The sequence below is a fragment of the Calypte anna genome, chromosome 6 (assembly GCF_003957555.1).
Source record: "Calypte anna isolate BGI_N300 chromosome 6, bCalAnn1_v1.p, whole genome shotgun sequence".
In the NCBI taxonomy this organism is placed as follows: domain Eukaryota; kingdom Metazoa; phylum Chordata; class Aves; order Apodiformes; family Trochilidae; genus Calypte; species Calypte anna.
This window is the reverse complement of record NC_044252.1, coordinates 23,985,448-24,000,694: the sequence shown is the minus strand read 5'-3', so window position 1 is coordinate 24,000,694 and position 15,247 is coordinate 23,985,448. Positions and strand designations below refer to the sequence as shown.

The 15,247-nt window shown below is 41.5% G+C and overlaps 1 protein-coding gene across 1 annotated transcript in view; it reads right to left on the bottom strand.

Moving 5' to 3' along the window:
* SORCS3 (sortilin related VPS10 domain containing receptor 3) overlaps positions 1-15,247 on the bottom strand; it is a 290,222-nt gene that overhangs the window by 41,138 nt on the left and 233,837 nt on the right. Inside the window, exons 12-14 of the mRNA XM_030453271.1 lie at positions 12,903-12,979; positions 12,713-12,804; positions 8,102-8,209 (exon numbers count right to left, since the gene is read on the bottom strand). Coding sequence (XP_030309131.1) covers positions 8,102-8,209; positions 12,713-12,804; positions 12,903-12,979 — 277 coding nt within the window. The remainder of the gene's footprint in view (positions 1-8,101; positions 8,210-12,712; positions 12,805-12,902; positions 12,980-15,247) is intronic.

The following is a 15,247-nucleotide window of genomic DNA, read 5'->3' as shown; positions in this document are numbered from 1 at the left end:
CAGCACAGGACCTCTACTCCACATGTCCTTACTTAAAGCACAAGAAACAAATCCTGTTAAGCCTCTAGATGAGATTATCTGGATTGTATTGTCAACAGGAAATATTTGGCCTTTTACTTAGGGAAAAGAAATCAAGTATCATGAGGCCTGCTGCTCATTCTGGCTCCTTCTGTAAGGACTTTTTTATTCACTGTAGTGAATAAAAGGCTCCAGTCAGCACACCTCTTCCTAGTCCTTCTCCTTGGACATGCTTACCGCTCCACCTGCCTTGTCTGAGCATTGCAGACGTGACTTAAAATCCTCCTTCCCCCTAAGCAATGAGAAAACTGCACAGGGAGGTACTCATCTAGGACTCAGGAGACCTGATTTAATGCCATTCTCTCCCCATGAGAGCCTTCTGAGTGACTGACTATTAGCATGTCCCTTGTACTGCCTCAGTTTCCCTACCTGGGGAATACAACTAATTATGTTGATTTATTTATTGATTTAGTTGAACTACTGTCCATAAATAGCTCCAGTGAGAGTAATGTTTGCCCCAGAAAGCAGAAGATAGGCAATACATGCCACAGAGCCCATTGTCTTCTCCATGCATTATAGCTTCTGCCAGAAGTCTTCTGAGAACAAGTATCAGCAGCACAATCAATATTGTGCTCTGTGGTCTGTTCAGGGGAATTCACACAAGAATCCGAAGGCTAACGCATGGAATACTCCTCTGGAAAGGAGGGAGATGGGAGGAGGAAGTGACACTGATTAATCTGTGATCATTAATAATGTTTTTCAGTCTTGGAAATGAAGATAATGATATGGGCAGTCAACTGTCTTTCTCCAGGGTGTAAACTGATCATCTGCTGGGATAAAATGGGAATACCTATAACATACATTTTCTTGTCCATTTTAAAGTCACTTAATGGCATTAGCATATTGATGATTTTCTTGCAAACTCCCAGCAATTAATTACTTCCAGCAGGTTTTGAGATTAGATCAGATGATACAGGAATGCAGCTAGCTCACCACAGCAAATGTCAATATCTTCTCAATCGTTTTTGTTTCCTAACTTAATAACTATATTTGCAATTTTTTTGTCTCAGATCAAGTTCTAAATTCTACTTTTCATTCTGCGTGCAGTCATTATTTTCACAGACTCATTTTAATTCATGGATCCTATTCTGAAGGGTACGTAGATTTAAACACTGCAGTTTGCACAGCCCCATGAATGAGGACAGCATAGTGAACTCACAAGGACACATCAGAGCCTTGCAGTGAAATCCACAGGCAATAATAAAGCTGGTTGTGCTACAAACATATTGCATTAAACATAAAAAGAAAGGAAAACTGAAATCTGAGATAAAATCACAGCGGGGACAACTATTAAAACCTACCTTTCCTTTCTAGGTATCTAATGATACCTATGTAACTCAGATAATAGAAATCTCTCAAATCAAATCAAATAAAATCTCTCAAAACCCTGCAGTTTTGGCAGGCCCGAGAGCATGCAGAAGTCAGAAGAAGTAAAGACAAATAAGGATAGAGCTCATAATCCTTCACCACAACAGCCCCTACATTGCCCCTTCTGCACTGAAAACTGCAAGTATATTCAGCTTTCTACATACCTCTAGTGAAATCTTTCCTCCAGATTCCCTTTTCACTAAATCTTTTGTTGAGCTCACCAACTTGCAGAAGAAAATCTGTCTTTTTTTCAGACAGATTCTCTTTTTCCCGAGTGAAGTGAAAGGAAACTAGTTTGATGGCAGGAGAGTTTGAAGGCTTCTGCTGGGCCACAGGAATTGAGGAACACTGTATCTGTGTCTTTCCTTTATGCATGTTTGCACAAGAACCTTAATTCCTTCTAGGAAAAGCAATCTCCTGGCGTTTCTGCCATTCACTCATTTTTTTATTATTTTTTTTTATTTTTTTATTTTTGCTGAGATTGCTAGCCTGGATGCCAGCTATGAAAGGAAAAGGCTGACCCAGCAGGGAGATGGCCAACTCCTCTGGGCCACATACCAGCAAAGGCACTGTTGTCTATCACCTCTCTGTTTTCACATAATTTTTCTCAGCCCAACTATTCAGATGTGGCAGATCTGCAGCTCCTCACCCCTATGCAAAGGAGTAGAATCTTTCAAGGACTTTGTGTCAACTTGTAATTTTCTTTCCTGTGTCAGCTTTTACATACAACAGCAAGACTTGAGCAGAAGACAGTGAATGTTGCCTTGCTTAAACAGGAAATATGATGGTCACTAGAAAGTGACAGAAAAATGGTTCTTGTCTTCCATGTAATTTTGAACTCGGTGGGAGCTTGGGGACCTGGGAGCTTTTGTCCCTCTCTCATACTTAATCTGCTGAATGTCTCCTAAGTGATAATCAGAATCTGTCCATGCTGCCTTCATATCTGTACATGCTGTGCTGACATCTTCCATCAATCAATCAATCAATCAATCAATCAGTTCTCCAGAATAAGAACTAACTTATGGAACTCCTGGCCAAACATTAGTATCACTGCTAATTTTTTTAAGAGATTTAGGGCAAAATACACTCAAAACCCTGTTTTTGGTCAAGAAGGTCCCTTACTTGCAAATCTCTGTAAAATGAGACAAGTGTACAAGAGAATTATTTTCTTATATATTTATTTGTTGCATTCTCTACTTGCCACTGCAGGAGCATGGAACTGAACTAGAGGCATCTCTGGTCTGACTCAGTATGGCCTGTGCTTTTAATGTTTTCTTTCTCACCTCAAGTCTCTCCTGGACTCTATCTCACCTTTTCCAATATTTCTCAGTTACGTATTCATTCTACTCTACTCTCCTCCCACCCAGTGAGGGATTGCCAGTAATTTTATGGGTCTACATGAAAAGAAATGGTCCCACTTCATCTCTGGTAAACTTGTATGTCTGTGTAAATGAGAAGGTGTTAGAGAGGGGCAGGGCTCATAACCTATTCATTTACAACCAGGAAGGTTTTCTAACATACACATTGCCAAGGGGAGCAGTCAGAGTGATGTTGGCACACCAGCTTGTATTAAATCCTCTCACTGAAAACATTAATGCTCAATGATTCATCCACAAATATATATGGATCATTAATTATACATATATAGAAACATATATTTATATACATATGCATAGGTGTGTCTACTTGAATATATTTATCATCACAGACAAACTTAATGATCCCCATCTATAAATGAATGTCTGCACACATCCTTGTATAATGAGTCCACTAAAATAACAGCAAAATTCTGCAGGGCTGTGAAGCAAAAAGGTTATTCTCTTTATGTCAGTTTGGAGAGATGTGTAGCACAGGAGATGAAGTGGCAGGAATAATAATTATGAGTCAAAGCTGGAACAACAGAAAGCCCTTCTCTGGACCCTCAAAAACACCTTGTCTCTGGTTTGAATGGTACAGACTGGCAACTCTCCTGAGCAAATACCAATTCTGTTTGGATACATCACAATAACCTATAAAGGGAATGCAAACTGATGCCTTTCCCCTGGTAGACTACCTCAGGCATGTAACATGCTGTGCCTATGGCTTGTCAACCCAGAAATGTTAGATTTGAGCCATTAGAAAGTGAAATCATTAAAAGATAGACTACTTACCAGTGAGGACTACAGGACAGAAGGTAGAAAACTGCAGATCTTAAAAAGACTTCTGTTTCCCAGGCACTCACTGGGTCACCTAAGAACGTCTCTAGCCCATAAACCTCATGCATTTGAGTTATTTTCCTAAAGTACACTCTGTTTTCTCCAGCTGCTTTCCACACACCACACACCTACACCAAACACTGTTATGTGCTTTGGTTCACATCTCTCAAAGTGATGTGACTCTAATGGAGCTGAACTGACCATCTTGTTAGATGGGACAAGTGTCAAAATCACAGCAAAAGGAACCACAGAGGTGGATGATCAGCTAGGCATGGAGGGAGAGTGGATTCACTTTAGTTAGGCAGTAGATCCAAGTCAGACCAGCTGATGCAGTGTTGTGGTCCTTTCCTGTGTGTCACAAAACTACATTCTTAGTGAAGCCCAGTCATCTATGTTTGTAAGGAAATAATTAATTCTTGCACCGCTATAGCTATAAGAAATAACAAAACCATAGAGTAATTTAGGTTGGAACAAACCTCTGCAAGGTATCTTCTCCAATTCCTCACTAAAAGAACCTTCCAATTCAAAGTACACTAAGACACTCAGAATCATACAATGCCTCTACATGCAAATCTACAGATTTTACCTACTGTAAGTTCTGTAGGACTGTCTTAGGACACATATACACTGCACAAAGAACAGAAGATCCAAAAAGCCCAGGGTTCTTGTTCAATAGAGACAGAGGCAGACACAGCTACTGCAACTCTCACATAACAGCCATGAAGTGGAATGAAAATCTGTGCTAAAACCCTTGCTGTTTGCTATAGCCCAAAGAGCCCATTCACAGGATGTGCCACAAAATGAAGTTTGGAAATAATAGTAATTCTACTGATATACTGATTTTAATAAGATAGTATTATGATAATATTGTTAAAAATGCAATATGTTAAAAATAGTTGGAGTATAATTACTATTTAATATACATTCACATCAGATTATTATTATTTTTTGTAACTATGTGAACACAGACCACTTTGATGCAAATCAGTGGAAGAAATTTTCCCTAACAGGAATCAGTCAAAACTTCTAGATGAAATATTTTGCATTTTCCAAGATGAAAAGACAAATCTTTAAAAGCCACTAACCTACCTAGTTTGGTGGTACACAAATATGAGCATGTTCTTGATTTCTCTGCTTCTTGCCCTTCTTCTACCCTAAGAGCTTCCAGTGATCCCATCCTCAGTTGGGATCCTCAGCTTGTAGAGAAACAAGATAAACCAGGTGCCTCGAGTTGCCAAAGAGTGGGTATGAGTCCACCTGTGCCTGGTTAGGGCAGGCCCCCTATTACCAGGGGGCCAATAAAGGTGGGACACACACCCACAGAGAGAAAGCTCACTCTTGCGCAAGGCAATGGAGAGGCCAGCAGCTCATCGAGCCTCAGGAGCAAGAAAGGCTCTTCCTGCTACATATGCTGCACCCAAACTACTGGCTCTACTCATCAGCTTCTTAAAATCATTGGAATTTCTACTGGCAAATACAAAATCCACATAGCTCCAACCACCATCTGTTGGTTCAGAGAATGGCCAGTAGCAACAGAAATGTACATTTCTTCTCAGCTAAAGCTTCCACAGGCTCAGCATTATCCTACACTGCCCATATAGATGAGTTCACTAAAATTCTCAGTGTGAGAAATACCTAAGTGATCTGCATAGAAATGTTTTTTGTATGGGCTTTATAAATGGTCTCTTTCCCCCTCCATTCCTGTACATTGTGGAAAGGGATCTCTCTAAACATTTATGGCAATTATCATGTGAAGTTTCCTTATATGTTTTTTACAGACTACTAAGTTTTAAAAATAGCTTATGATTACAGTAATAATAAAAAACACCAATAACAATAGCAATAATAATAATACACTTGCAAAGACCTCAAAAAAATTCAGCTCTCAACAAAGCTGATACACAATATTCAACAAGATATCTCACTTCCTTCATTCTCCTCATGAGACTACAGAGGAATAAGATTAAACTTGGATTTCAAATGCATCTTTCATCTCAAAAGAAAACTTCACTGATTTATAAAGTAAATAGGCTAAATCCACAGGTAGTTGAAACTGATTAGATCCATTGATTTCAGTAAAGGTGCTGACGTGGAGATTTGTTTGTGCTCAGATCTGCCTCTGCATTTGTGTATGTCTGTGGCTGGAAAGTGATATACATTGCTCATTGCACAAAGAATTTCACAGAAAATTACCATATTAAACAGCACAGAAAGTGACACATTATGGCTTCATTTGGAGAAAAACAGGTAGAGTGATCAGAATGCAGGATCTAATCTGTTGCTGGGGACTGGTGTATATTTCCCCAACAGGATGCAGCCTTTGGAAAAGGCTCCCAGGCTTATGATACACTGTTGTGTTTTGCTCCTTGCAAAAACAGGGGTAATATCTGCTGATAGTAAGGCAGCAGATGCACAGATACATTCTTTTATACAAACACGAACTCCACTTCTGTGAAGAAAAAAAATCAAAGCCAAGGCATGGTTTGGGAGTAAAGCAAAAACCAGCAAACCTACCAGAACTGATGCAGTCTCTGCTCCGATAAAAATCTCAGCATCTGTCTGTGAGAGAGACAGAGATGCTGCCTTGTTCTGTCCCAGCACTGCCTGGGGAACAAACTTAACTGTGCAGTTTCTATGCTTTGCAGGCATAAAGGAAAACCATAATTGCTTAGCTTGGCCTTCTTAGACAGCTTAGAACAGGAGACATAGGTGGGCTATACAGGAGTCAGCTACAACTTCCTCATCCTTCCATGACTTCAGCACACTTCATCTGTCACGGCCCAAATAGCAAAGACACCAGCTCAAATAATGATTTGCAAGAAGAGGACTTTGCCCCTTTCTCGCAGCTAAACTGGGCTCTACTGCAGGTGCAGAGCTCTCCTCACCCTATAGTCACTACTACTGGTGTAAGGCTGATGTAGGTCTGGTTTTTGAATGATATACCAACACAAATCATACTATCCAGTTAAAAGAAATTCAAACCACTATTGAAATGCCCAAGATGCACAACTGTTACCTGACCCATGCTTTCTCAGAAACGGGTGACAAGCATACCCAGTAGTATGCTTATCTACCCTCAATCTGCCGCTACCTGTGAAACCCTCAATGAACTCCATCTCCACATTTCTGCCATATAAGTAGGCAGATGGGCTGAAGAAAAATATGGGAAGAAAATATACTGGGCTTTAACCCCTCTTCTCTGGTTTCAGGTACAGAAGGTAGGAAAAGCCACACCAAGGTGAAATTTATAGTATATCTCCTGCCACTGCATGGGACTGCTACAACAGTGTCTGATGTGATTAACCAAAGGCATTCCTTCGTGTTCCTGCAGATATGCTTTGTAGGACTGACTCAGTCTAAAGCATCTGAGGCACTTCGCTTTCTGATCCATTTCAGAAAGCTGTTCCAGCCAGCTCAGAGAAAATACAGGTAAGATGGTATCTCTGCAAACAACAAAGGCACTTCATCTAGTTCTTACTTTGTTCAGAATCCCAGAACAGAGTGCTCTGATCTGCTTTGTGCAAAAGCTCAGATGTCTCTTTGAAGATGCCTTTGAACTTAAAAAGTTCCCCCTCTCTCCTCATTGCTCAACTCAGATCCTGGCCTCTACTTTGGCCAACACTATGTCACCAATTCTACCAGCTTTACCCAGTGCTTCAGCACTCCTGGGAAGAGGAAGGTCCAAGCACCTTCAGTGCCAGCCCAGGCTCCTCTTTCCATGGTATGAATGAATCATAGCATAATGCACCCCAGACCAGAAAAGTTATTCTGAGTTCATCTCTGTATATGCACACTGAGAACACCTCTACCTTGAGCTAAAACCAGATTTACAATGCAGATAGCAAGCAACAGGGCTTAGGGATATTCATACCCAGCAGCAATCTCAAAAGACAGTCAAGCTGCACTTGAGCACACATGGAACTGACATCAGATGCAATCATACAGTCTCTGTGCCATCATATCCAAGGAACATGATCTTAGCAGCATTTATGAGAAGAGACATCTAGATGTCACTAATCCAAGCTCTTAGTCCAAGACAGACTGTCACCAACTATAGACCAGGGCAGATGTGGCTTAATCTAGCCATGTTTTGAAAACATTCCAGGGATGGTGATACCACAGCTTCTCTGTAACCTGGGCTACACTACCCCTTCGAGAAGCAGATTTTCCTACTGTCCTATCTGAACTCCCAAGCTACAGTTTGGGACCATTTCTCATTGTTATAACCCCTGACACCTCCGGGAAAAGTTGGACTCCACCATGTTTGCCATGGAGACTTCATCTGCATCTGTGACCATCAGCAAACTCCACAAAACAGCACCATGTCTCCATGCAAAACTGCATGTATAGGTACACAATGCTGCACTGCACACCATGAGCGTCACCATGCACTTGGGGATCCCCACATACTCTTTCTGACATCACATTTTAGAGAAAGTTAAAAAAGCTGCTTTACTTACGTCAGTATCTGAGTCTCTATGCCAGGGTCTACAAGGGATCCATCCACAAAAAGTGGTGTTGATGTGAAACTGTATTTACTCCAGGACTTACCCTCATCAAAACTTACCCTGTAATAGAAGCAGACGAGATTAATATGCATTAAAAAACTTACTCTAGAGCAACCATAGCAATTAAATGTTGGCTAAGCTCCAGCAGCTAGATTTATAGACAAGCACCAATCTTTGCCATTTCCCATCCCACTAATTCATGCTCTCGGTGTACTTTGAGAGATCAAAACCTAGAGAATATAAAAACTGGCAATAAGAACATGGATATACTTGATGCAGATGTACATCAGACTTAAGGGATCAAGGGGCACTGCCGAGTCCTGTTTCTGGATCTACAACAGCATCTGGCATGAAGCAGAACCCAGCATAAGCAGCTCTTGCCTGAATGCATGAAAATTCCTGTCAGCACCATGGGATGTTTTAACACATGGGTGCATCAATGCCATATATCATTCACTACAGTTTCTCTAGCCCTATGAATACTTCTTTGCATGCCATCTCAGAGGTGGTCTTCATTTTATAGAGAGGTGGAGGAAGGAGGCCAAACTGAGCCAGTCACTGGTTAGTCTGCATGCTCTTTGCCTATTACAGTTGTAAAACAAAGTTTCATGCTGGTTAAAATCAAAGCATTTCACTTCTTAGGAGGCTGAGACTGTTCACACTGTCAGTGACAAGCCAGGGTAATCCAGTGGCTTTTGATCATCTGTCCTTACCCACAACCACCATGTGCCTTACCTTCTGTTTTTATCAGAGGATGTGTATTCCAACCCAGATGACAGGATTGAATTAGAGAGAGCACAACAGGCTTTTAGATTATCAAGGAAGGGCTAGCAAACCCTGCTCTCAGCTACACTCCAGACATGTCTCTTTATGTCTCTGATTACTGCTAAGGAATAGGTGAACCAACAGTCAAACTGACCAAAACAACAGACAGATGAGGTCAGGACTCTGGTGCCCCATGCCTTAGTGTCCCTTCATAGCCTCCCTCATGGCCTCATCACCCCATTCACAGCCTGGGAGCCCCATCAACACCATCAGGGTACCAGACTCCAGCTCTGCCTGCCATGTGCCTGACACACAGGCTGATGTCCCAGCCTGGCTTCAGCACACCTTTGGCAACAGTGAGCTGCCGGATGCTGGGGCTGTCCTGGTCTTGGCTGGGGTGGTGGGATGGCCCTGGCATGAGATCTCCCCTGCTGTCCCAGGGACCTCTGTCCACTCCTGGCTTCCCAGCCCTGACACCCTGTGCCCAAAACAGGGAAGAAAACAGCCAGAGGAGGGGGTGACACTCAGCTGCTACTGCCGCAGAGGGGTCAGGAAACCTGCAGGGTGCCGGGATCCACCTCCTGGAGCTGCTGCTCGTGAACAGTTCTGAAAGCAACCAAGTTTCTCTCTGCCTCCAGACACCTCGACATAACAGCTTCTGCACAATTTCTGTCCAGAATTTCAGCCCCAAATTACATCAGCAAAGGAAGAAAAAACAGAGAAGCACAAAGGTTTACTGGCTGCAAAATTATCCGATCCTCTCCCAGCAGGGTCATTACAGAGTTCTCTGTAATTCTGTGCGGTACCTGAGCTATGAAAGCTGAAAGATTACACTTGGTGGGCATTACCAAAGAGACAGTAATGGCACAAACTTCTTCTCTGAATAGCAGGAAACACTTTTCATTCTAAAGTGAGCTTAAAAAAAGAAGTTTGCTTTATTCTCTGGGTGAAAAAAGTTTGGGGGAGGTGTACATCTCAGCACCTGGATTTGTCTGAGAGAGTCTTGCTGGAAACTGAATCCTCATGACTCCAAGTAACATCAGGCACACCACCTGGGATGCCACCAAAGGATCAGGAGGCCAGTGTGATATGTATTGCAAACAATGGGCCACACCAACCTCAGATCTCTAGTGTGGAAATCCAAGGCTTGCAGTGACCATGCTCTCAGTATCTGCCTGTCACAGCACAAATCCAGACACTGTCACCTGACTCACAATACTCATCTGCCAGAGTAGGAAGCTGACTACAGACCAAAGACAGAAAGCTGGGAGTACAACAGCATACAAAAAGCTTATCTGCCCAAAATCTATTTATTTAAATGCATGTATCTTCCCATACATCTGAGTATTTGTATCCTGTTCTGCATGCTTATCTATCTAAATAGCATTTCAATTTCTGAGGAACAGCATGCTTCATTAGCTTAGCTAAAGTTCTCTCTGCTTTTTAAATTATCCCTCCCTCTTTTCTCCAGGATGAAATTTATTGTACAATGTTTCAGCCTGAGAATTAATAGATACACATGTACCCTTTCATCTATTCCACTCCTGTCCATAAAACAGGTGCCTGCTGAGGCAGTATGAAGCAAATTTCAAAGTCCCTAAGGGTACAATTTTGGATGAAACCTGTTGGAGCTTATTGATAACAGCTCTAAATCACTACTCATTTAATGAAGTGGGTAGGGCACTTCAATTACTGCACATACCATTTCATGAGACTTAGTGGGAAGGCAGAACATCTAAAGGGAACCTCTGCAAAGTAGGCAAAGGCAAACTGGTCTCCCAGTTCCTATGCAAAGTGAAACCATGACCCAAACTTTCCTGGCATCCAAGAACAGTAACTTGTACATAATGTGATTTTTTCCACCTAAAGAGCCTTCACAAGGTATGATACAACTACAACAGTTGCACCTGGGTTGAAAAACACAGTTATACATGATTGATAAATGACCTCAGTAAGTGGCTCACCTTGCACTTTTCCAGAGTTCAGCTTCCCACAGCTTAATATTGGTGACACCTATGCCTGGCTAACACAAATCTGCTTCAGGTCATACTTGGTTTGATAAAAAGACCATGGTCCTGATGTCCTCTTTTCTGAGGGCACTTCTTGTATAGTCATGACTACTGAGTTACCTATCAGTGGCAAATGCTTATAGTAACACAACAACACATTCCAGTCAGACAGAAAGCTGGAGTCTGCTGGGAACATCATTATGGGCTGATGGGCTGGCCCTGTTTCTACACTCCTCTGTATGTCCAGTTATGGAGGTTGCTGGCCACAGGATGCTGGCTTAGAATAACCCGTGGCCCTGAGTCAATATGGCTACATATGTTATGACTGCAATGCCTTCTTTTGGGGAAACAAGCAACCTGTTTCCTGAACATTAGAAACCAAGACAAAGATTGCAACCCTCATTTTGTATATAAGGATGTGCTTGTAATCCCATACAGAGGCACAGCCCTTTTAGAGAACTCTTGTTCTTCTGATGTCAAGAAGGTCTTAGAAAAATTACAAAGCCTTCAGAACAGGAGCCAACACATCCTGTGGTTAACAATATACTACCACACCAAAACTAAAGCAGTCATTACTGGTAAAGAAATGTGCACAAATGCAAATATTGAAACTTTAATAGAAATGCTGCAGTTATCCCAGAGTTATCTGTCAGGTCAGGAATATAAAGTCCAGAAGCGTTTCTTATTGAAAAAGTAGTCACTAATTTTCTTAAGGTACATGTCTGGAACATTAGCTTGTGATGGGTAAAGACAGCCTTGTCTTCAGGTCTCCAGCTTCTGAATGACTGTAATGCAACTGAAGGATTTTGTACATTAATGGCTCAAGTACAGGTGACCTTAACACCTCAACAATGCTGCCAAACACCACTGCTTTCTTTTTCTATTTGACTCAAGGCCATATTTTCTGTTCTGTATGAAGACCATGAGATGGACATGTGATTAGCACCTTTAAACTGAGAGATGACTCTTAGTCTTTCAGACAGGAACACAAAACTTGTCTATTTCTAAGTAATTCACTGCACAGCAACATCAGAAACTGCGTAGTGCAGCCCATTAGCCACACTCAGAGCCACTTCTCACACACAGAACCAGAGACTGAAAGTAATAATAACACATGTTTTTTGTAAACAAGGTTATTTCGAATTTCAGAATGCCTCTCTCCAATGCATAGATGATTCAGGAGGGAGGCAGGAGTGAGACGGACAAAGGTGAAGGAGAGGGTAATTTTGAGCAGTATCTTTAGTGCTTAGACTGTTATAACCCATTTATAGCAAAACAGTATCTTCAACTAGAAATTGTTTTGCCCTATTCCACCCCCAGCTCTATTCAGTTGCCACGACTTTACCTCTGGAAACTGATTGCTGAATCCTACAGAAGACAGCAGCATTAGTAACATATCTCTATTGTCCTTATCAACACCTAGTGCCCTGCCCTTTCTCTCTCTTCATCTGTCTTACCAGTTTAATACCAAATTCTGTAAATAAAAAGCAGAAGCAAGATACATCCTCTCAGAAATACCTAAAACACAAAGGGTGACTTTTTAGTCAGTATATGTGTGTCTGTGAGAAAGAAACGTGAAGCTTCATAGTACATAACTACTGTAAAGAATTATTCATATATAAATTCTTGTATTAATCAACCAAATCAAAATGATGGTAAAATACAGATAGGCATGACCTCATTTACTCATTTTGTAGACATGAGCAGATGTTGACCAGGTGATGCAAGAGACATTAGCACCACTATCAGTCTTACCAGGAAACCTTCTCAAAGTAACAAGTTCTCTTACCACATGTGCTGGATGGGCACTGATGTGTGTTTCATGGCCACTATTGCCCCTCCCCAGTCCAGAAACCACACATTGTATTCCTCCTCAAAGATCTGCAAACAAATCAGGTGCTATGTGAGTGCTCCATTTGGAAGACTCAGGAGAACAATAGCAAAAGGTTCTATACTTTCCTTTGCTCTGCAAAACATACCTGTCTCCAGGAATTTCCACCATCAGAAGAGATGAATACACCAACATCAGTGTAGGAAAGCTCAGAGCCAATATTGCCTGTAACATAAGCAAGTGTCAGACATTCTTATATGAATGAACATTTTTCCAGGAAGCCAAGAGTACTTGGCCTGACCAGTGCTTCTTTCCTGTTTTTCATTCTATACACACAAAATATGAGAATAGATCAGTGACCACTGCCCTTGGCTGCCTGGTATTTCATTCCATACACATTTATCTCTGAACTTGTAGCTTTTGTGCTCTGGCTGGTGAGCTGTATCTCTGTGATCTGCTAGTATTTGTCAAGGGTAAGGCAGTTTCCTTTGTCTCCACTTCTTATGCAATTGAAAACATCAAAAGAGAAGTTACTCATACACCTGAGTTTAGAGGTGAGACCCAGGCCCCACTGAAGACCATGATTTTGGAGCCAGACAGTGTACTCAAGGTTCTGTCAAAATGCTCAAACACATAACTGATCTCAGACAGTCAAATAAACAAGGCTTCTTGACAGAATCGCAGAATTATTGAGGCTGGAAAACACCTCTCAGATCAAGTCCAGGCTATGACCAAACACTACCACATTGGACAGACCCTGGCACTAAGTACCACATCCAGCTTTTTACTTGCCATGGTTCTTAATTTTAATTTTTTAATTTCCATTATGATGGAAACTACATCATAGTTTTATAACCTGTTGGGAAGGCTTTTTGGGTGAACTTCTCAGACTTCTCCATGTGTTAGGGAATGCATATGCCACTCATCAAAGTAATGTAAAGAAAAGCTCACATGTCAACCTCAGCCATATAAAGAGAAGCCACAGCAGAACATGATTTGGAGAGACTACCTCAGAGCTTGAAACTGTGTTTCCACAAGGTCCCTCTTAATACAGACTAAATAATAAACTTGGATTTAAATTCCCAGCCCTCTGGAACCTTTGAGCATCCAGCAAAAGTTGCAACGATGCTCTGAATCTTGCATATGCTCTTGCATATGCTCTGAATTTTAGATTTTTAGCTCATTACACACAGTGCTCTGAGGTCATCATCTTGCTTCTGCATCAAGAGTTAAAATTTGTTCTCAGCTCTCCACTTCCAAAAGCACCCTGTGGCTCAAGGAAAAGCTACCACAGTCGCCCAGGAACTGTTTCTGCTGGTCAGCAGTACTTTCAATTAGTCCTAGGTGGGATTTTGGTGGTATGAATGTCTGTCCCATAGGAAGCAGGCAGATGTAACACTGACAGACACTCCATCAGGTCTCCCCAGGGTAATGACCCACAGCCACCACATTGTGGTCAAATTCATGACTTCTTTATTAAAAGCTCATGAATTCTTTACTCAGTGAGCCACTCTTCTACCTTCCAAATGAGTTTATTTTCAAAGCAGGTGTCATTTCCACAGAAAACTGCAAAAAGAGAGGTGGCACTCTTACACATCTGTAGAATCAACAAGAGCATAATAAAACTGCATTAATGAAAATGTTAATTGAATTTCTGACATTTAATGTTGAAAAATGAGAAATTAAGCCCCAGATGTGAGTTGACACACTTCTGTCACCATAATGGCACCCAGCTAGCCACACTGTGACAACACCATTTCCAAATATAAAATTTCTGTCTCAGGGAGCCAGAACAATTCAAGGAAGGTTTTTTAATCAGTGCTCACAATGCAGGAAATTTCACACTGTCCATCATCTAATCTTCTTCCCTAACACCAACACAAATGACCAACAGCTTTAGATGAAGGTTGCTGTGGGCAACCATGTAAAGAGACAGTGTACAGGGACGTCTGGATTCATGAGGAGAAATCTGCTATGTCAGTCCAAAGGTCTGTTCAGCCCGGTGTCTCATTCTGAGTGGAAGTCCTCAAGAATTAGAAACTGACTTACAGGCAAATATATAATCGTATTTTAAATATCAAAACTGGAAAAACAACTTCCCTAACAGGGATTTCCAGGTTGTGGCAAGGAAAGACAGTAAAAAGGTGAGATTCTTTTGCTATCACTTTTATCTGTTTGTTTTTCTGTGCAAACCTGTTCCATTTTCTTAATTCTCTCCATCTACACACTATCAAACACAACTAACTCCCAAACAAGTCAAGAGGATTTGGCAGCAGTACTATTAGATACTAAAACATAATTCTTCCCTTTGTAAGAATCTAACCTCTGCCCTCACATCAAGAGTCTGAGTTTTCCATCACTGCTGGAAACGTGCCACTGTAAATAAAAGAGTAAGACACAGAGAGTTTGCACAGTCAGTGCCTGTGAGAATAAGTTGCAATGCCTATCCTGGAACACACTCACTACCATGGTGAGGAGTTCCTGGTGTGAAAC